At 39.8% G+C, this 23732-nt stretch overlaps 3 protein-coding genes across 3 annotated transcripts; 2 read left to right on the forward strand and 1 right to left on the reverse strand.

Annotated features, from left to right (window-relative positions):
- Positions 1-2616, forward strand: gh1 (growth hormone 1). Its single transcript, XM_058651776.1, has 6 exons — positions 1-83; positions 159-289; positions 889-1005; positions 1143-1286; positions 1612-1758; positions 2434-2616. Exons 1-6 carry the CDS (start codon positions 74-76, stop codon positions 2494-2496), a joined length of 612 nt encoding a protein of 203 aa, XP_058507759.1. The 5' UTR covers positions 1-73; the 3' UTR covers positions 2497-2616.
- A 1572-nt stretch (positions 2617-4188) lies between these two features.
- On the forward strand, positions 4189-8319 carry LOC131474250 (protein snail homolog Sna-like). Its single transcript, XM_058652017.1, has 3 exons — positions 4189-4269; positions 5875-6492; positions 7591-8319. Exons 1-3 carry the CDS (start codon positions 4194-4196, stop codon positions 7788-7790), a joined length of 894 nt encoding a protein of 297 aa, XP_058508000.1. The 5' UTR covers positions 4189-4193; the 3' UTR covers positions 7791-8319.
- Positions 8320-11367: 3048 nt separating this feature from the next.
- LOC131474499 (E3 ubiquitin-protein ligase RNF166) lies at positions 11368-21829 on the reverse strand. Its single transcript, XM_058652396.1, has 6 exons — positions 21326-21829; positions 19073-19229; positions 16769-16881; positions 15712-15826; positions 15433-15540; positions 11368-15000 (listed from the first exon to the last, which is right to left on the reverse strand). The coding sequence occupies exons 1-6, from the start codon at positions 21505-21507 to the stop codon at positions 14935-14937; spliced, it is 741 nt and encodes a 246-aa protein (XP_058508379.1). The 5' UTR covers positions 21508-21829; the 3' UTR covers positions 11368-14934.
- Between the last annotated feature and the right edge of the window lie 1903 nt (positions 21830-23732).

Genomic DNA, 23732 nt, shown 5'->3' on the forward strand with positions numbered 1-23732 from the left:
TGATGGTATAAAACCACAAACATCTGAGCTCAGACCACACTCACTTCAACCAGAACTTGAACCACTACTAGCCATGGATAGAGGTGAGTCCTTTTCCAATAGAAGCATTAATTTTTCTGGCACCTGTGTGATCTTGTCTCCCTCTCTCTCTCTCTCAGTTGTCATCGTGCTGTCTGTCCTGTCTGTGGCCGCATCCTCTCAGTCAATCCTAGACCAGCGTCGTTTCTCCATCGCCGTGAGCAGAGTTCAACATATTCACCTGCTCGCTCAGAAATACTTCTCAGACTTCGTAAGTGTGTGTGCGTTTATCTAACACTTTTCAAAACAGGTAATAAAGCACTTCAAATTTAGTTGAAGAAGACATAGCAGTTTTTATTACTTCTCCTCCACGAGTAACAGTCTGCTCTACTTCATCATCACTGTTTCTTATAGGTGATCACCTGCTCAGCTCACTCTACGATATGTAAAGTGCAGCATTCGACGCAACACATGATACAGATGGTGTATCCCTATTTTGTTCCCTACAGTTGTTCTCCCATCTGCAGCTTTACTATTAAATGTCAACAATTATTTGAATATAGACCTTTAAAATAATTACAACCTTGCTACAACTGTGTCAAGCAACTCACCTGGCACTGCTTCCTTAATGACCAACATACCTGTCCAACACCAGTATGTGGGCCAGATTCCAATTTTAAGCAAAAAAAGGGGGCAAATATAATGATCCTAACATGTTAATACAACATCTATGCAAATATTAAGATTTAATCATTTCAAACTATCATGTGAATAACAATTGTCATCTGCACAAAGGTCATTTCAAACCTTGTCGATTGGAGCCTGAATTCTTTGTGTGTGTGTGTGTGTGTGTGTGTGTGTGTGTGTTAGGAGAGCTCTCTACAGACTGAGGATCAACGTCAGCTCAACAAAATCTTCCTGCAGGATTTCTGTAACTCTGATGACATCATCAGTCCCATCGATAAACATGAGACTCAACGCAGCTCAGTGAGTAAACAACATCTTCCACTCCACTGTGCACATCAGTGAGTGCACAACATCATCAGGGCTGTCGGTATATACGACACACACTGCACAGAGCAGATCCACGTGCTGCATAACAACAGGTGCCATGTTCCTTCCAGGTTCTGAAGCTCTTATCGATCTCTGTTCGATTGATTGAATCTTGGGAATTCTCCAGTCGCTTCGTCACATGGAGTACATTTCCCAGGAACCAGATTTCACACAAACTGTCAGAACTAAAAACAGGAATCCGGATGCTGATTGAGGTAAAAACACATGCATCTACACACAGAGCCGGGGTGGTACGCCAGACAGCTGATTACTGTCTTGTTTTAAATGAAGTACTTGGTTCAAATTAAAATGAATTTTCCTTGATGGACACAAAACACACATGACAGCAAGTGAAAATGAAATATGAAAAGAGCTTAGGTCACAGTCGCTCTTCACTTCCTCCAGTTTATCCCCATCTCTTCTCTGAGGCTGTACCCAAAGCTGCTGTTTAGGTTTAGTTATCCTCTCTTTTTGGAACTCACAAACCAATAAAATATAAAAATAACATTTTCCGGAATAACCAGTCACCTGACCTTTCAGGCCAATCAGGATGGAGCAGAAGTGTTCTCTGACAGCTCCACCTTCCAGTTGGCTCCTTATGGAAACTTCTATCAGAGTCTGGGAGGTGATGAATCATTAAGACGAAACTACGAACTCCTCGCCTGCTTCAAGAAGGATATGCACAAGGTACAACTGATGATGTCATGATGACTGTGACAGGGCATGCTGTGGATTATCCACATTTTTTTAGAACTGTATGATGGTGACCAAGACTAGATTAACTATTGTTTATGATTATTTCACACACACACACACACACACACAGATAGATAGAGAGAGAGAGAGAGAGTGAGTGATGTTTTCTCATGTTTTGATGTTGTTTCTTTCTTTGGTAAGTTGTGTGTTGTATATCTGTCTTTAAATGTTGTGTTACTTACTGCATCCAGGCAAACTTAGTTGGAGCTGCGTGATGAAGGCAACAGCAGCAGCAGCAGTGACTTGCATGTACAGGGACATAGAGTCAGGCAGCAGTTCAGGGAGCACTTTTCAATATCGGATGATAGTATTCACAAGAAGCCAAAAGGTTGATCATTATTTAAATAGTATTATGAAGTCCTACTGAACATCCAGGTTTATTTTTAGCAGTATGATCCACTTCTGAAACCTGTATAGTGCTGCTATAGGAAGCTATCTCGCTTTACTTGCATTGTGTGCTTCCGCCACCTTTGTCTGCTCGGTCATGATGTAAAATACATCGCTGTGTGCAGCGTGGAATTGTCACCACAATCTAACATATTGTGAGGACTAATTTGACAATGGTTTGAATGTAATGTCTGATGATGATGATGTCTGTGTTTACAGGTGGAAACATACCTGACAGTGGCCAAATGTCGACTCTCTCCAGAAGCTAATTGTACCCTGTAACCCCACCTCCACACAGTGAGGCCCCTCCCCGTTGATGATAGCATTGTGTACATTCTATATCGCTGCCACATGTTTGCTAACCTCACTTGTTCAGCATGTGAAATAAATAGTGTTCATTCACATGTGTCTTTCCTCTTTATTTAAACACATTTATTTTTCCATGTGTTTGCTGCCCCACCCCAAAAGCATCAGAGCAACATTATTGTTGATGTCTTCTTCCAGTGACCTGTAACATAGAAACCGTCACTCAACTATCAGCCACCTGCAGTGCTGTCGTGCACACGCTTGATTCCCGTTGAACGCTCATCCACAGAAATCCACAGGTGAAATCCAGCATTTACAAAACAGCAGCCTGTGTCTCTCATGTGACCCTAACTGCCCTCATTCACACCTAACAAACAGTGATCTGCAGTGACAGGTCTGCAGCCTGCGATATCTCACTTATGCTGGCTGAACCTCAGGCTAAGAGCCAGGCTCACGTTAATCCTGTTGATGCATCTGCTTGTTCAACTGTCAGTCTGATGGGAAATAAATGTGTTTTATTGTGATTCTATAATCCCCTGTAAATACGCTCATAATTCTAATTTTCCGATGAAAATATTACAGATATGTATTTTATGATTTTGATTGTAATCGATTTTACAGTAAGTCACACCTAACGTTATTAATTCATTAAAAAATTCACATTTAATCACATTTTTTTTTAAACAATAACACTTGGATTAAGATTAAGAAGATCCTGCTAACAAGAGAATACAAATTAAAATTAAAATTAAAATTAAATATGAAGAAAAAGTAAAAACCTTAGCAATAATCACAATAATTACACACAATTAAAATGCCTTACCTACTTTTATTTGATTCACAGTGTGTCGCAGGCGTCTTCTGTCAACAAGGTGTTTTAAGTGACCCGTTCATTTTTCCAACTTCCTATAAGATAAGTAAGTAACTGGCAAACTAACCACTATCGGCACCGCAGGGTTTCTTATATATAATATTGTAAGGTGCCTTGATATAATATAAAGTCAAGTCAATTTTCTTTCGATAGACCAACATCACAAACATAATTAGCCTTGAAGGTCTTTACAGTCTGTACAGTAAGTGACACCCTCTGTCCTTAGACCCTCTGTCCTTAGACCCTCTGTCCTTAGACCCTCACAACGAGTGAGGAAAAACGCCACAAAAACTCTTGTCCAGGGGAAAAATGGCAGAAACCCCAGGAAGAGTCACAGTAGATCTCACATGTACAGAAACAAGTTCAGCGTGGAAAGAGAAGAAGATAGAAACCAGGAGCTTTTCTAAATTTAATTATCATCATCACTATCATCTTGGAGTTATACAAATCAATTCAACTAGATTTGATATGATTTGTGTTTGTACATGTGTTCTTATGGCATTAACACAGACCTTGTCAGGACCAGTCGTCGTCATGGAGACTAAAACCTGGTCATAATGAGGCAGCAGCTCATTTCAGGAACTGGTTCAGTTTAGATTTGAATGGTTATGAGGTTAAAGTTTAGGCTGTCCATATGAATGGAAGCCAATGCACTCTCTTTCTCTCTCTCTCTCTCTTTCTGTGTGTGTGTGTGTGGAAATCCCCCCTCACACACTCACACACACACACACACACACACACAAACAGCTGCTGTTACAGCAGCACTGTCAGTGCACACTGACCCCTGTGAAGAGGCGACAACATGCCTCGGTCTTTCTTAGTGAAGACACATCAGAGCAGTAAAAAGACCTCTGTGGGTATGAAGACGCCGACTGACGGTAAGACACGTCACCAGCGTGTGATTCTCCTCTGAGTGTTGTACCATGTATTTAAATAACCTAAAACTGATCACTGATTATGATGAGGAAAACAACATCCATTACCATTGCTAAGTTCAAGTGTTTATCACTAATAAATCTGTGTTTATTAATGATATGCCACATCAGTGTCTGGTAAAACAGTGTTTGTTCATTCATTCATTGAGTTTCACGCTAAAGTTGGCTACATTTAACGGTTTAAAAGCTTCTCGGCGAGACTTTTACTTTACAAGAACAGCAAAAGCAGCATTTGTCCTATTTTTAATAATGGTGTTGAATTTTAACTTAAGATATAGCGATAAAATCATGTAGAAAAGCACCGATTTGTCGTTCAATGGGTCACAGTCATTTCGTATTTGTTCCACAGAAATGCAACACTTTTGAGCACACTTTAAATCCTTATGCTTTATTTATACTGCTGCGTATTTGTTTGTTAAACCAGTGCTGACTGTCAGAGCAGAGTTTATAACACCAGCAGGTGCAAAATTCATCCTAAAGGAGTTTAGTATTGTTCCCACACAGGTCCTGAAGAGAGGAGAGGGGCCCCATCAAACAGCCTCAAGGGGCTGTGTAGAGTTCTTCCAGGCTCGTCTCAACAAACCCCCCCCACTAACCTTTGTATTTGTTCCAGCACAAGTTTGAAAGCAAACGTCAGCCTGATAAACTTCAGTTAGCATCAGAATAGGAGCAAGAGAAAGAGGAGCTGCTAATAAGACACAAATCACCATCATTAAAAAGAAACTATGTGAACTACTCAAGTGTGTGTGTGTGTGTGTGTGTGTCATTAGAACACATTTCTATACACACACACTTTGTTAAATTTAAATATGAAATCACAGCAGTATGTTTTAAAATAGAAAAAAATACTAAGGCATTAAAAATGTTTAGAATTCATTTATTGAACTTTAACAGATGAAATCAAGGTCCCAGGTCGCCGCAGGACTTAATGTCTCTGAGACATTCCTGGAGTTGAACAACCAGATTTATGTCATCCGGCTTCATTGATAACATATAATCGGTGTCGTCTGCGTAACAATGAAAGTGTATGTTGTGTTCCCTAAAGGAAGCATATACAAGTGTAGGTTAAAAAAGTATAGGCCCAAGCACTGAGCCCTGTGGAACTCCACAATTCATTTTTGTTTGCAATTCTCTGTAATAGAATGTCGTGATCAATGGTGTCAAATGCAGCACGGAGATCTAACAGGACAAGTAAAGCGACTCGAGAGAAGGTCGTTACTAACTTTAACTAGTGCTGTTTCTGTGCTATGATGTCATCTAAAACCTGCTCAGATTGAGCGCAAATATTCACATCATTGATGAGCAACTGACATTTCTAAGATTTTAGAAACAAAGTTGAGTTGGGATGGAATCTAACTGCCAGGCAGAGATGGAAAGTAATGAATTACATTTACTTGCGTTACTGTCATTGAGTAGGTTTTTTGTGTCATTTTTAATACATTTTAATTTTACTTTTACTTAAGTAAGTTGTTTTGGAAGTACTGTACTGAGTATCTGTCAGATATCTACATTGAATAGTTGAGTGACAGTGGTGTGTTTCCTCCACAGAGGCCTCCTGCATCGTACGTGGAGTCTCTCTGCTACACACTGACGTTCTCCCTCATCATCATCTTCTCACACCAAGCCCATGGCTACAGCAGGACGCCTGGTCTCTGACCTCCTCCTCCTCCTCCTCCTCCTCTTCATCTGGTGCTCCACCCTCTGCAAACACCTCCCCTCTTTCCCTTTTAGGCCGGTCCATGGACGCTCAGAGTAGACGTCCTGTAGAAGCCTGTAAAACAGCAGACTCCTATACTAAAATCAACTTGGAAATTCAATGTGTCACAGGAGACCGTGTGAGGAAAGAAAGCCTCTTCCCTCCATCCCTCCCTCTCCTGGCCCTCTTTCCAACCGTCCTTCCTGGGAACAGTAACCAGGTGAGCTTTGATTGTTCGGACTGTCATAAGGAGTACTTGAACTTCTCCGGCCTGGACAAACACCAGCAGCTCATGTGTGAGTGGAGCAGTAAAAAGAACTTCCAATGCAAGTACTGTGAGAAGGAGTATGTGAGTCTGGGAGCACTGAAGATGCACATCAGGACACACACGTTACCGTGTGTGTGCAAACTCTGTGGCAAGGCCTTCTCCAGACCCTGGCTGCTTCAGGGACATATACGAACACACACAGGTCAGTCTCTGTCTCTCCCACACACACACACACACACGATGCATGATGCAGTGAGACAGCTGTGTCGCTGAACTGCTGCGTCTGTTTGAACTTAACAACAGCACTCAGAGAACAGAGCAGTGTTTAAGACCTTTGGTTTAAACACTGTGACACGTGCCTTTACATACTGATACTTCTCTACAGAACTTTAACATGTGAGACTGGACTGAACCATGTTATATTTGGATCAGATACAGATTAAACTTAGTCTGAACTAACAATAATAATAATAATAATAATAATAATAATAATAATAATAATAATAATGATGGCCCATGATACCTTGCATGAATGATGGATGGGACTCCTGGTGTGTCGTTTTCCACTGATCACAGAGCGATTGTAAAATTGAATATGTGGGAAAATGAAAGTGTTACACAGCAGATCTGTTATCTTCTTCATCAGGACGACGATAGCTCAGTGGTAGAGTGAGTTGTCTTTCAACTCAAGGGTTGTGAGTTTGATTCCTGGCTCCATTGTGCACAACAATGGTCTGTATTTATATAGAGTTTCTCTAGTGTTATTAAGACCACATGCCGCTGTGTCCTTGAGCAAGACGCTTCACCCCACGTTGCTCTTGACGGCCACGCTGGCAGCGTGTGAAAGACAAGTGATGGGAAGATCAGCTGTATGAAAGGGTGAATGGCAGAACTGCAGTGTGTGTACTGTGCTGCTGTATTCTGAACCAACTGAAGACTCTTCACAAACCTTTTGGAGCATCCTGATAATTATGAGTTGTAATAAAGACATGAATAATCTTTTCAGCATCCTTTAATGACAAGATGTTTCTATGTTGCACAGGTGGAAGATGTGTCATCCAGGTCTTAATGTCTGTGGCACATTCCTGAAACTTTATAACTTGATTACTGTCATCTGCATAACAATTCAAATGTAGGTAGTGTTTGTTTTTTTTGTTTTTTTAATATACAAGTGCAGGAAGCAGCAGAGTTCACTTCTGCTCCAAAAGTGTCACTCATAATCATTTCTCCAGTCGCTCCAGTCGGTGGACACAACCCTCTATCATAATGACTGACCTCTGTCCCTGATTTCCTCCTGCAGGAGAGAAACCATTCTCATGCCTTCAATGCAGCCGAGCCTTTGCTGACCGATCCAACCTGCGAGCTCACCTCCAGACTCACTCCGAGGTGAAAAAGTACCAGTGTGCAAGCTGCTTCAAGACCTTCTCCAGGATCTCACTGTTATCCAAGCACCAGGAGGCCGGCTGCCCCTGTCCCGACAGCCTGGAAACGACACACTGATGTACAGTCTCACTGCTGACTCAACAACAGGCTCATTTATCATTTGGTTTGTGGATCACAAAGCCACTGAGCTTTATGAAAATAAGCTTGACAATATTGTCAATTAACAAATGTCATTTTCCTCTTTAAGAATCCTCTAGTTTTTTTTTCCCTAGTGTTAAGTTTATGAAGTCCCTCATCACAAATACACAGTGCACAGTCTGTGCAGCAAGTGACAAGTAAGTGAAGGGTCACATATTGAATTGTGCATGAAATCTTTCATCTCCAACAGTATCCAACATGCACAGGAAAGTTTCCATGTTTAATATGCAGTAAAAAAACAAACAAACCTAGAATGAACAAAACACCCTCACCTGAGAAAAAGAGTGCCATGATTCCAGGACTGAGGGGATTTCACTGAAGGTTTTTTTTTTCATTTCAGCATTTTATGCACACTGAAACTGTGTTTTGTGCAAATGTTTGTCTCTGCAGTGTTATGTATGTTTTTCTATTAAACTGCTTGTTGATCTGATAAAAAACAAGTCCTGACTTTTGCGTTTGAGGGTTGCTCTTTGAGGGTTGCTCTTAAACAATGGGTTGAAGCGGTAGATCATGAATAAATGAATGAATGACAAATGAAAAATGATTCTCCTTATTTTTATTATTATTATTATTATTATTATTATTATTGTTGTTGTTGTTGTCATTATTGGTAATAATAAAAAGAAGAAGAATTAAGAGTACAATCACCTGATTGATGGTTGTTTTTCATTACCTCAGAATTAGCCTTTTATATTTACTGTGTACTCCAATAATTTGGACAGTGAGGCCAATTCCTTTATTTTTGCCAAAACATTTGGGTTTGACATCAGAGATGAATATGAGACGATTAGACGTTTAGAAGATCACATTATTTGTAACAGAACACTGCACTTTTCATGGGAGCAAAAGTATTGAAATAGATAGATTAAAGTGAATAAGACTTAATATTTAGTTATATAACTGACATCACCATGTTTATCTTTTGATGTCAGAGCCAAATGTTTTCAGTCTAAGGCAAAAATAAAGGAATTGTCCTCACAGTCTTATACCGTGACGTTGAGTTTACTAACAACATGATCCCAGTTTTTCCAGCAGCAGTAAAGATTGCTGTCACATTAGCCCCGCCCTCCAGAATGACTCTGTTGTGATATCATGGAATGCTATGAATAGTAACCGTCCGTGGAAGAAGGTCTAAATATTCCTGGTTCATTTTCAGTTCACACATGTGCTATTCTGACTCACTGCCATGCTATAAATACACAGAAAGTAGTTATATTAGGTATGAGGGCAACTTTCCCATCTCAGTGTGTCAGTAATACAAGACTGCACGGCCACATTTAGCTGCTGTCAAGACATGAGGCCTATTATTTGGCAACAATATTAGGTCAACAGATACAGTAAAACGTATGTGTGTGTGTGTGTGTGCGCTCGGCAAGGGAAGAAATAGACACAATGGCCAGTAGATTACATTGGCATTTTCCACAGTGAGTCTCAGAGTGTTTCCGTAAAGTCTCTCACCACAAGCATCGAACAGCGTGTTGAATCACAGCAGCACCTGAGCCTGTGGTGAGGATCATGTACATGAGTGGGATCGTTAGGGCTGAAGGATGGACAAGGTCACGTGCAGTGTGTGAAGCTGAATGAGGGCAAGTAGAAGGAGCATTTAAAGTTGTCACACACACACACGCACACACACACACACTGAGCATTTAAATGTGTGTATGTGGGACCTGCCCTTTGTCAGGTGTCAAACTTCCTATATGGGGACTCACTTTTTATAGAAACGATCGTGAAGCCAAGTCATAATATAAATCATGACAAAATAGTGACTCATTCATTTAAATTTTAAATTTGTGACAAATCATTTCCAAGAGATCTACATATCAATGTTAACTTAAAGGGCTTGGGAAAATTCTGCTAATTTGTTTATGACCTGAAAAAAAACATGTTCGTATTTTGCATTTTGCCTTATATTTGTTTTATTCAGTAAAAAAAAAACTAAAAACCTTATGTTAGTACAGTGGTTCCCAAACTCTTCAGACAGTTGACCTCCAACCATGTAACCCACTTGAAAACAAACGTGTGTCTCTCTGTTTGTCTTCACCTTGTGAACCCCAGTTTGGGAATCACTGTGTTAGTAAAACTGTAAAGTCACTGGCAATTTTATAAATGATATTTGCCATTTCAAAATGAGAAACTTCAAGAAACAAGAAAACTCAGGACACAAGAGCAAAACATGGAGCTGCATCAAATCCTATCCATCTTGTTTTTTTTGTGTTTGATGTGAACATACAACACATGATCATAGATACATCCATGTTCTATACACGCGTATGTTCTATACGATGTCCTCCGTTTGGTTCACTTGAAGCGAACCGAGAGCTATGCTTTCAGGCAGACCAGAGTTTGCTTCAGAGCTCTAGGGTTCAATGAAGAAGGGCTGGAGTGAATGAACCCACAGTTGCTGTGAATAATTTGCAGCATTAAGGTCCAATGCTGCCACCGACTGGCTTTCTTTGTTATTTTTATTTGTTGATTCTGTATAAAACTTCATTCAGAGAGGAAAAGTCAGGAATGTGATGCTGATGTTTTGAATAATCAGAGATCCCTGCACACATCTTATGCCTCGTCAGTACTTCTGTTACATTTGATGCTCTTTATTGCCAAGTAAATGCAGTGCAGATTTTATATGTGCTATACGTGTAATTTAAGTTTATTTATATTATGTTTATACTCTAGTAGTACATACTTCATTTACATTATTTTTACCTTTTGTCAATAAATCTGCGACGCTGCATCCAGCGTGATGTGAGTGAGGCGTTTATCTGACTGTCACAATATGCAGCAATTCAATTAAATTTTATTTTGATCATCAGAATCACAACATACAATATCTCAAGAGCAGAGAAACCCAACAATTCACACAATGAGCAAACACAAGGCATCAGTGGAGAGATGTCATCAGTGTCTCTGACAGAACATACTGTATATAATCAGGGGTTGGGGCTGTCAGTCATTTGATGGCGTCAAAAGATAAGGAAGTATAACAGATTTAAGTTCAGCAAAAAAATCATTTTAAAAAATCAATCAAAAAGAAGCCTTGCGATACATATTACTATCTGTGTTGCACAGATGGTTTGACATAATTCAATGAACATGTTGAAGTGCATAATAGTTTTTTATTTTTCTATAATACTGGTGCAGGACTGAGTATCTGGACTGAGTGTTGGGTAATGGGTCTCTCTTCATGGACGTTATTCTCCTGGTTGTTCACGCTAATATACCTGGTTTATTAGGTTTAATTGTAATATTCTTCCACATTAGCAAACTATCTACAAAGAGGGTTAATTGTTAAACTAGTTAAAGATTTGATAGTATTCAGTTGTGGTTAACAGATCACTGCTGGTCCTATGTATAAAAAGCACATTGATATATTGATATGTATATAAATATTGTCTCTATAACTGTACAGCACTTTGGTCAACAATGTTGTTTTAAATATAAGCACATTACTACCAGTTTACAAGTGCACATAATGAATAAAAACTACTAAGTATTCAGTCTTTTCAATTTTATTGAAGTGAAAAGAGAAAAAGCTACAGGGAAAAAAAACAGTAATAGTGTTGTGATAAAACTCCAAGTCACGCAACAACTGGAAAACCAAGACATCATCATCATCATCATCATCATCATCATCATCTCCAGCGGCAGCGTCTCTGTAGCACTTCCTACAAGAATTATTACTATTTAATAAAAATGCATAATAAATCAAACTGAAGAGATTCCATGTACTCATCTGTAACTCTAGTCGGTCAGTGATGCTCGACAGTTGAATGTTAGGACATGAACAGCTGTGAACAGATGTTGATTAACTGACTTTAAGGTTGAAAAACACTGCAACCATTTGTCATCCTTGAACTCTTCCTGTCTGGTTAACAATCACAACTTCTTAACTTCATGCACTGTGTGGGTAATATTCTCTGACTGATTCCAAATCTCCTTTCAGGGTGTGGAAGCTTTATTTTAAAGGTGATTATAATTTCACTACATCCTTCCAGGGCCAAAATAAATGATTCCATTTTCAGATGTTATGCCTTTTGTTAAGTGGCTGAAATCTTCTTGCTTTTCCTGGTGTCCCCACTGAGCACATCCTTGTCTATCTTGTGGGTTTCTAGTGCGTCAGTTTTTCATACAACAACACTGAGCCGAAAACCCTGAATTATCCCTGAAAACACCAACTTTTTCACAAGATCTTAAATGTAACTTCACAAAAACAAGTTATTACATGTGTTGGGGGAAATGTCTTCAACTGGATAATTGAAACAGATGTTGCCAAATATGGAGTATATCAACTAAACAACACCTAAGAAGTCAGTATGACGTGAACAAACAACACACATTCAGCAGGCTGATATTAGGACATGAATAGAACTCTCGCTTCAGTCGTTAAAAAACTATTTTGTCTCATTGTCAACATTGAAATGTGCAGTCAACACGAACACGTACTCCATCCATCCATCATCCATCCATCCATCCATCCATCCGTCTGATCCTCCACACGAGGGTCGCGGCAGTCGTACGTTGAAAGGAGGGTTCATCTGAACAAGCATTCACTCACTCACTCACTCACTCACTCAACACTCAAACCTACAGGTGATTCAGAGTGTCCAGTTAAGTGCTACATGTTATCTGGGAGGAAACCTTGTAACAAACAGTCATAGAAGAACTTGAGTTATTTGTTTGGGCTAATGCTGCGTTCATGTTGGTGTTACTGTAACAACACTGACGCTGTCATTACAAAGAGGGAAACTCATCATTTTAAGAAGGTTTTGATGTGTATCTGAAAAAAGTATGACAATAATAAAATAGTAAACCAAGCAGGAAGAATGTGGCGGGCAGACAAAGTCCATTATTCAAGGTCATTAAACTCAAATCATACAAACAGAAATATGTCACACTACAAAGTCTGTGCACCTTGAATGATTTGCTAACACCACAGCACACATCTCATAAATCTGGGAATATAAGGTGTTAATGTTGCATAAGGAGCATTTCCAGTCACTCCCAGTCATTTTAAAAACACAAACATTACTGGACGATACATAAAATGTCACATGCTGCCCACGAAAATCCAACAAATTATTCATGTTACTAAGGAAGCAATCGTCATGTTGAAGTGTGTTTAGTTACAGTATATATGTATGTATATATACGTATATATATATACATATATACATACAGTATATAATTTTTTTCCATTGCACAAATAATAAATAAAAATAAAAATAATAAAAGATGAAGTTAAGGAGGTAGCAGCTTATTCAGCCTGCTGCTTTGGTCATTGGTCATATTGTACAATTGTGTATTTTATAGCCACTTATCCACCAATACAGGTATTAGAGATGCACCGCTCTGCTGCTCAGCCCTGATGTCGACTAAACAGCTGGATCTATTCACTTCAGTTCTATGTTTGCAAGTGCCACGCATGTGATTATGTCATAGTGCGTCATGCGTGAGCATGAGCATGACGCGCAGCACACCGGTCCACACAGAGAAACACAACAACACAAGTTTGAAGGCTACTCACAATACTCGGAATGTAAATGTTACAAGAAGTGGTGATAACACTGCAGAATACAACACTACTGACTTCATCAAGCACCTCCAACAGCTTCATGCTACAGAGGACCAAACAAAGTGACCAAGCAGCTGACTTTGGTCGATGCACTGAAAGAAAAGGGGGAAAAAGTGTGAAAGCAACACGTGTGTATGTGAAGTGAGAGACTGTTTAGCACAGTGTCCAACATCATGGATGAGAAGAGAACCTGCCATTGATGCTTCACTGAACACTCTGAGTAACAGCAGGTTAACGTCGAACTTTGATTTCTGTTCATTGTGCGTTTGACTTAGTTAAGCTACTCGTTGATTTCCTACTTAATAATTATCAGCTTCAGCTGCTAAATGTCACATTATATTTCCTGTTTGCACATGTTTCCAAATAAGTTTAATTTCTGTTCATTTTTGAATGCTGTTTATACGAAGGAGTATTAGGGCCAGCCAAAAAACTAAAAAAAATCTGGCACAAGGGGAAAGTCAGGCATAAAAATAAATTAATTTAGAACTACAGACGCGTTGATTAAGCGGTACTTCAGAATCGGCTATAATAACAAGGAAATTCTCTCTCTTTTCAGTCGCTTGTCGCTTTGTTGTGGTACGTGGTCAAGCCTCTGCAGTTTTTGTTTTTTTAGCCTGACTTATTTTTTTCTTTCTTGTGCCGGATTTTTTTTTTTTTGGCTGCCCTAATACTCCTTCGTATGTTTAACATTTATTTATTTATTTAACAAATAACAATTCTGTTCATTTATATGTAAGTGTTCATTTGTTACATTTTGTTTTATAAAGTTAGGAATGTTAATGTTTAAGTGGAGCCTGTTGCCTTCAGTCTCTTCCACATGGTAACATGAACAGTTCATTCATTCATTCATCGATGGTGTCAGTATCGGGACTGGAAAAGTCGGATCGGTGCATCCCTATCAATATCATGCAATAATATTGTGTGTCACTATTTCACTTGAACAACAAGGAGATCATTACAGTACTACTGATTTAGACTCCATTTGGGTGAATGAGTGAATTTCATTTGATTTGATTGGTGCATAGGTTTCATACTGACTTAAAATTGTGGCTGAAAATGCTGGTAAAAATGTAAATGTTACAGTTCTAACTTGAATTTTGTGGAAGAAAGTGCAGCCTCAACCAGTGAGAAGAAGCCGTGATTCAGTGAGTTAAGAGTCAGCAGGCTTCATCATGCTGTAGAAATCCACATGAAGGTTGTGGGTGACGAGTTAACGCAGCATCTCTCCATGGAGCAGCTGGATTCAGGTTTTCTCCATGATGCAGCAGAGCTGTAGCCAAACTGCCTTTGTTTCTTTATATTACAGGAAGTGGACGTGCTGACACACAAAGAGCAAAATCCTTGTTTGTGTGTTAGGAACCACGGCTGGCTGGACTCCTGTGTTCGGTGGATCCCACCAAACACTGGCTCAGGTGTGTGTGTGTGTGCCTGCTGTGCAGCACCAGCCAGGTTTATACAGTGACAGAATGATGGTGGTGGTGAGAGCAGTCAGTTCTCAGCCAGTGACAGTGTAAGAGCTGCCTGCAGTGCTGCCTCTTCATCAATGCTGTAGTCCTGAGAAAACACACAGAAACAAAAGCTGGTGGTCACTGCAAACTTCCACAAACTCACCTATAGGCATCTAGTGGTTAAGACGGCTGTTTAATTCCTATAATTCTTAGTTGTATTACGTGTATTCTCATTATTTTTATTAATTTGTTATCTGACATGTGTGCATGTGGCCAGCTAATATTTGCAGTCGGTTAAGATAGTGCTAATGAATCCGTGGACCCCCCAGCCAGCCTGCAGGTGGCGACGTGGTCGTGCTGATGTGCTTGTGTTTCTGTGTTTCACAGAAGTAAAGGACTTTAAACTCATGCACGCCTGACAGCATTCCTTTGTGCTCAAACAGGTTAGTAGATTTTTTTTAGATTTCAGATTTAACAAAACTGAACTGTCTTCATAAAATGACTATATGTAAGGACATCCAACGTGTTGAGGACTTACGACAAAGGTGTCATAAGAGAACTTGTGTCTGTGGAGGAGATGCTGGAGAAAGTTGGAGCTCTTGTAGCTGGGGTCTCCCCACGGCATGGCTGAACACACTGGACACACCTGGATAAACCAACACACAGCTTAGTTTATGTCAAGTTACTGCAGCAACTCAACTCAAGCTGCTCAGTTGAGATTTATTTGTCTTCAAACACTTGAATTATGGGACTTACAATGTTGTGGCTGATTGGTGTGCAGTGACAATACACAATCTATTGGGGAGTGGTTTCTTACCACTTTATTAGGGTCATTACGGTGGTTGTCCATACAGTGCTTCACCAGTTCCTGCTGGTCCAAGTTTCTGGCTCCACAGAATGGACACACAAATGTGGACCGGTTTGGAATATTGCTACACACACACACACACACAAACACACACACACACAGAAGAGAGGACTTGATTTAGTCTACGGCATAGTTCCTTATTATGTTATATTTTACATAGGGTTTGCCTTTGGAAATTGCCATGAATTGTATAATTTTAAATAAAATATTTACTCCATTTAAATGGTAGATTCTGGAGCTGTTCAATTGTCACTCCTGCAAATCATTCACCAAAAGAAACGCCATTGAATTCAAGTATAGGACGTTTTGTGTTTGTGACACGTGCATATACTGCAGACTTGATAGTGATATATTGAAACTATAGTCAGCATAGATCATTTTTACCATCTATTTTGCTGTGAACTCAGTTTAGATGCACATGAGATGCATGTTTCACGCAGGCAGTAAGTACGTTAACATCACCTGAGAAAAAAAAAGAATTATAAGAGACACATAGACATGCCAGTGCTTTGAGATAATGTATGTTATGATTTGGCGCTATACAAATAAAATTGAATTGAATTGAATTGAAATAATGAATTTAAATTCAATTAAATCCAATCAATCAAATCAACATTCCCAGATAATGCAGCTGGGAGTCAAATTACTTCACCTGGGTCCAAACTGACCCAAACTGACCCAAACTGACCTAGGGTCTTTGCACATGCTCCACAGTGTGAGAACGGGTCGACTTCCAGCTGGAAGGTTGGGGTTCAATCCCACGCTCCACTAGTCTACATGCCTTGGCCAAGAAACTTAACCCCCAAGTTGCTCCTTTTGCTCTGTGATGTAATCGTCAACCAGAAAAGGTCAAAGAGGTGTTTTTGTAGTGTACTTGTAGTGTAGGTGGACACACTTCATTCACTACATCCATGAGGGCAGTAATTACCCTAACTGCCCATGGAGATGAAAGGAGTGGACTCATAAGAGCTGAACAAATGCTGTTGTGTGTGAGCAGGGCTCATACCTTGGTATAGGTTGAGAGGTGGGCACCACAGGGACAAACTTGGGACAGTTGGCTAGCTGCTCCTGTACTTTAGAACAGGATGCGACGTGGGACCTCATCTTCACCAGAGCCACCTGAGAACACAAACACACGGCAGTAGACGGATTCATAATTGATGATTTAAAGTTGAAACTGGTCTGGAATGGATTAATGTCTTCTCTGGCTTTGGTTCAACATACCACACTAAACCAACACAGCACTCAGGAGGATCGAGATATATCTTGTGTGCTGCGATGTCAGAAGCTTTCGTAAGATATCGTAGACTTAAAGTGCAACTAATCCCCTGAAGTGCATTTTTTTATAACATAAACCAAATAAACCAGTGTATATGGGTATCTTGTGTTATTTCTTGATCCACGTGCAAATCTTCATAGTTTAGTGTAAAGTATTGAAATTATATTGCAGGTCTCTCTGCATCCTATAGGTTAAAATAACATAACAAGTTACATCTTTATAGTAATATGGTCAGAACAAATGTATCACAAAGATTAGAAAACAGATTGAGACAGTCTACCAAGGATTTGTCACCATATAAAGATATAATGAGACATTTCTGCATTCAAATATCTTACAATGAGAACAGAACAGAACAGAACAGAACTGATCTGAACAGTACTGAACAGAACAGAACAGAACAGAGCTGAACTGAACAGAACAGAACAGAACAGAACAGAGCTGAGCTGAACTGAACTGAACAGAACAGAACAGAACAGAACAGAACAGAACAGAACAGAACAGAACAGAACTGATCTGATCTGATCTGAACTGAACTGAACTGAACTGATCTGAACAGTACTGAACAGAACAGAACAGAACAGAACAGAAATGAACAGAAATGAACTGAACAGAACTGAACAGAACAGAACAGAACAGAACAGAACAGAACAGAACAGAACAGAACAGAACTGATCTGAACAGTACTGAACAGAACAGAACAGAACAGAACAGAACAGAGCTGAACTGAACAGAACTGAACAGAACAGAACAGAACAGAACAGAACAGAACAGAACAGAACAGAGCTGAACAGAACAGAACAGAACAGAACAGAACAGAACAGAGCTGAACAGAACAGAACAGAACAGAACAGAACAGAACAGAACTGATCTGAACAGTACTGAACAGAACAGAACAGAACAGAACAGAGCTGAACTGAACAGAACAGAACAGAACAGAACAGAACAGAACAGAACAGAACAGAGCTGAACTGAACAGAACAGAACAGAACAGAACAGAACAGAACTGAACTGAACTGAACTGAACTGAACTGAACTGAACTGAACAGAACTTGGTGGAAAGCAGGCTTTGCTGTCCATGCACTGTATATATAGTGTATGCTATGGTGAAAAGACACCAAGTCACAGAATCATGTTTATGAACCAGAAAATGAAAAGAATCTCATGATTTGCATGCAGGTGTAATGGGAGTGGAACGGTTCACAAAATCCATGGTTCGGTTCATATCATGGTTTTTGGTTTGGTTGTTTTTTTTACTGTTTTTTTTACACTCTAAAAATACCATGTATCAGATCTAAAGCCTAATAATAATTCGATTTTTTTTTATCAGCTATTCTTAAGGACATATCATGCAATCTTACAAAAAGTGAAATAATGAGGCAGCTTGATTAGGGATTAAGAACATCATTGTAACAATCCAGAGATTTAGAAATAGTAAGAGGAGAGACATTTCTATATTTATTCTACTTTCCATTGTGTCACTGCTTGTGTCAGTGCTTCACAAAGACGCTCACTTGTGTGGCTTTCATAAAGTGGGCGGGTCTGCAAAACGGAGCTTTTCATCTCCCACTCTGAATGAATGAATGAATGAATGAATGTAACGAGCAGTCACAGTTAGAAACCTTTCAGTACAGCGGCTCAAGTACTTTAATCATATGCTGAAATCCTGCATCCTCCACCGCGGCATAAGGCTGAATATCTTTGGCTATAAACACCTGCACTGCTGTACTGTTTAAATGCTGCGGGGAGCAGGAGCTGCTCTTTCTTACCCGTGTGCTGTCAAGCGTCACACTGGGGTGATGTCTCCGCACATGCTCTAGTATATTTGAAGCACAAGTAACGCGTGTTGTGCAGTGTTTACATGCAGTTACAGTAAATCTGAAATGCTCCTGAGATTTTTTGCTTCACTGGATTACTTGTGCAAGGCTCACGCTACGTTGCGCGTCATAAACCGAACGTTGCGCACATGTCCTGAACCGTGACTAGCGTAGCGAGCGGGACGGATTTTGTTGTGTGATGAATGTTGACTACCTTTTTGCTACAGCCCCTGCAGGGAGCTTTGTATGAGGCCAGCTGCTTCTCCACACTGCAGGAGCGCTCCACTTTTTTGGGGTCAAATGGCACACGACAGAGTGGGCAGAGGGGTGAGGTCACCTGAAGACATGGCTGCAGACACTCCCCACAGAACCTGGAAGAGCAGAAAATGTAAGGTGATGTCCCACTCCACCAGTGGGTCAATGAGTGTTTGCAGTGTCTGAATGTTAACCTTATTAACTTAATTGTAGTTGTATCAAACAGTGCACTGTAAAAAGTGGACAACTGAAAGCATCATGCATTAATGGTTCTTGTATTGATGGTGATGGACCTCTGCCTAATGTCATTTCCAGCACACCCCAAATATTGTCAATAGTGTTAAGGTCTGGACCCTGTGGTGGACCCCCCTGAACATCCTTTTATTATTTGAGCCTCATGTTGTTGTTTTTCAGCTTCTCCCTCTCTAGGGGGCGTCACAGCAGATAACCTGCTTTTCCAGTGATCCACACATCCACACATCCACACATCTGCACGCCATTCCCGACACAACCTTCCCATTTGTCCGGGCCTTAGGACCGGCACTAGGAGTGCATTGGATGTGGCTGGGTAAATTCAGAGAGTCCAATTAACACAATCAATGGAAAGCAACGCCGATCGATACCTTCCTCAAAAGGTACCCCAGCCCTTGGCCTGTCAGGATTTGAACCGGCAACCATCCGGTTTTAAGCCAAGTTCATCTGGCAGAAAAACGCGGCCATTCATTATAGTTAGGTCGTCAGCTGACCTCCTTTAGAACTTAGACCTGACCAACTCATGCAACCCCAGATCACAACAGGTTTGTACGACCCATGGGTGCATTCATTCATCCACACCCCTTCTTATTCTGAAGCTCCCATCACTTTTTTAGGACAGAGTCAATTTGGACTCATCCGACCACATTTCCTTTTTCCAATGCTCCAGAATCCACTGTTTCTGCTCTCCAGCAAATATGAAGGCCTTTCCTGATGATTCTCACTGACACAGATTTTCCCGAGGCTACAGGGTGTTAGGTCCTTATCTCTTGAGTTCTCCTCACAGTGAGCCGCATGACCACATCTGGTCAGCGATGACTGAGAACCAGACACAGCGTGAACACAGTTCACTCACATTTTCCAATTGCCAAATGTCCCTCTGTAATTATTACCCTATTACTAAATGAATCAATCAACTATTTTCAGTGTTGTTTTTTAATAAAACAAGTTCTCTGATTTTACAGCTTCTTAAATATGAATATTACATAGAAATCATTCAAACTGAATCATTCTGGGAAAAACAAGACATTTGAGCAGATCATAATTTAAAGTTTTGGGAAATACTGATAAACATTTCCTGACATTACATGGACCAAACAGTGGAACAACACGGGAACACAAAACAAGTTTTATTTTATTAATCCCCTTAGGGAAATTATTCTCTGCATTTAACCCGTCCTAGAATTAGGAGCAGAGGTCAGCCACACTGAGCAGCGCCTGGGGAGCAATGGGGGTTGGGTACCTTGCTCATGGGTACCCCAGCCCTTTTGACCTGGTGGGGACTTGAACCGGCAACCCTCCAGTTACAAGCCAAGTTCCCTTTCCACTTGGCCATGGGCTGCAAAACTTGCAGAGGTTAATTTGACACTAAATTAAGTTTGGAGTTTATCATATCTGATCTATTCACAACAACTTTTATCTTATTTCCTTAGTCACCCTGTCTTGGTTCATTCCATCTCTGTTCCAGTGATTGTATAGATTGTAATGTTTACTTATTTGAATAAAGCTTTATTAAGCTTCAGAATTTTTTTTGAATTTTTTGAATTTTATTTTTATTAATCCCCTTAGGGAAAGTATTCCTCTGCATTTGACCCATCCTAGAATTAGGAGCAGTGGGCTGCCACACTGAGTAGCGCCCGGGGAGCATTGGGGGTTGGGTACCTTGCTCAGGGGTACCCCAGCCCTTTTTGGCCGGGTGGGGATTTGAACCGGCGACCCTCCGAGTCAAGTTCCCTTTCCACTTGGCCACGGGCTGTCCACATGAAGTTTTAGTTTTGGGTGTTTTGTGTGGATGAGGAAACGATGCCATGTTTACAGAAAACAAATGAAAACATGGATTCTATTGGTATCTGGTAACTGATATTGGTATTGCTGATATAGTGAGTGATATCGGCATTGGACACACAATTTGATATCGAGATGGGTCCACACACACACACACACACAGCAACAAGCTTACGTGTGAGCACAGCTGGCGATGCTGACGGGTTTGTGGTAAACCTCCAGGCAGATGGGACATGAAAACTGGCTCTCGATGCCCTCTGCGGGGGCAGGCGGTGAGCAGGAGCCGCTGCAGGTCTGCTGCTGCTGCTGCTGACGGAACTGTGTGCTCGCAGAGACAAAACTCCGAAACATCGCCATGATGGTGGCGGAGAAAGGAGAGGAGAGGATGATTCTCTTGAACCTGCTGCCAGCTGCTGCCTCACACGCACAGCTGCTTGAACAGTTGCCGTACCAACATCGTGGTTTTCCGACCTACGCACCGTGAAATGATGTTGACAACAACAAAGCGTCTGTGTCTGCAAGATCAGGCTGGAGCAGACATGCTGGACAAGTAAACATTGGCAGCAGGCTTCGTTGACCTACATACAACAGCGTCAATCTCTACAGCTCATCACAACACTGGAAGCTGCATCCACCTTGTTGTCAAATTAGCGCTCGAACACAGACGCCAGTGAACGTCCACGAACAGCACGGCAGGCTACGACGTGCGCAGTGCATCATGGGAAATGTAGTACCGGGGGTGTATTTAAAGATTCAAAGATTCCAAGGGTGTTTATTGTCATATGCACAGTAAAGAAACACGTTACCCTGTACAATGAAATTCTTACTTTGCTGTCCACTCAAAAAATAACAGCAGAAAGTAAACAAAGAAATAGTATATAAATATACATATAAAGAAAAATAATACATATTAAAAAAAAAATATATATATATATATATATATATATATATATATATCGCATATACACATAAACATATATATAGATATATGCATATATATATATATGCTATATCAGCTGTGGCTGATTCACCGGTTGGAAAAATCTGTTTTTCGTGTTGTGTGTTCGTGCCTTGTTTCAGGAAGAAATTGGTTCTATTCCAAATGTTTTACTTTATTGGAACCGATTTGTAAACAACATTGACTGGAACAAAGTTTGGATGATTCCTCACAGATACCTGATAGTAAACAAGGTGAAAGAATAATTCACAGATATTACCCTGCTAATCATTACAGAGACATCAATACAAACTGTTCTTTCTGTGAAGACCATCCAGAAACTGTTTTGCACCTCTTTTGGTATCACTTACACACAAGAACATTCTGGCAAAACTTCAGCAGATTCATCATTGATCATATTTATAAAGATTAATAGTTTTATTGTGGGAGAATGTGGTATTTTGCTTTAAGTCAAAGTAAAGAGAATATATAAATGTATTAGTTTTGTTGGCAAAATTCCACATTCATAAATGTAAGTTCAACGGTAAAAAAACTAATGTGTACCTTTTCTCCATAAAGTTGTACATTATATTAGCTACTTTGATTTCTGGCTACAACAACATAAAGGTAGGTAAATCTGTCAACATATGGTCCTCTTTTTCTTTCTCCTTTTAATAACATATAAGCTTCCCCATGTAATCTTTATTTCTCTTTGTTTGTATTTTTTTTTACTAGTTCATATATGTTTTTTGTAGGTGACTTCTGTATTGTAAACCTCACTTTTGTTATTATAATAAAAATGTTATTAAAAAAACAAAACAAAACCTGGGGTTATCAATGTTTTTATAACTAATTTAAAGGGAAAATAATTAAGCAATAGTCTGTAACAGTGTCTTTTGAACTTGTTGTGCAGCTCATAGAGCATGCGGCTCTGTGAACGAGCTGTCCGTGTTGTCTACTTGCTTGGTCGTCCATGACCTGCCAAAGGCATGATGGAGTAACACAGTCACAGCTGCTGTCAGTGTTTACTGTGATATTACAGCATTTAACATACAATGTTTTGATTCATGGTGTTTTGACAATGTTATATTTAGTATTTAGTATATTTGTAATGTCTTCAAAAATGTTCATCCACCTCAGCTCTTCATTTCAAGAATATATACATATGATAATAATCAAAGTAGCTGTAAACTATGCAAAAACCTACGAAAAATACATAGTGTGTACATTGTGGAAAATGTTTCCATTAACTGTTTTTTTTTCTATCTGCATGAGTATTTTTTGCCATTCTTAACAAAAGGCTAAATTTAACAGACACATGTATGTACTGGCACAGGCTCAATACTACGCTTTTCTTAGGGCTGAGCCTTTTATACAAATAGCTTGCGTTCAGTCACTCTGCTTTGATATCAGGTTCCCTGGTCCAGAGTGTTTGAGGCCCATAAAGTCTCTTGAAACACCTCTGCACACAGCACAAAACTCAAGTGACAAATACAAACAACGTTTTATATGAATTAACATGATATATTTAAAATTACAATGTGTTATGACTTTTCATAATAAAGTGATTTACATGATATAAGCAAACTGTCCTTTTGTGGTTGTTATTAATATATGATATTTATTTAATTGTTATTATAATACT

The sequence above is a fragment of the Solea solea genome, chromosome 15 (genome assembly GCF_958295425.1).
Source record: "Solea solea chromosome 15, fSolSol10.1, whole genome shotgun sequence".
Classification (NCBI taxonomy): domain Eukaryota; kingdom Metazoa; phylum Chordata; class Actinopteri; order Pleuronectiformes; family Soleidae; genus Solea; species Solea solea.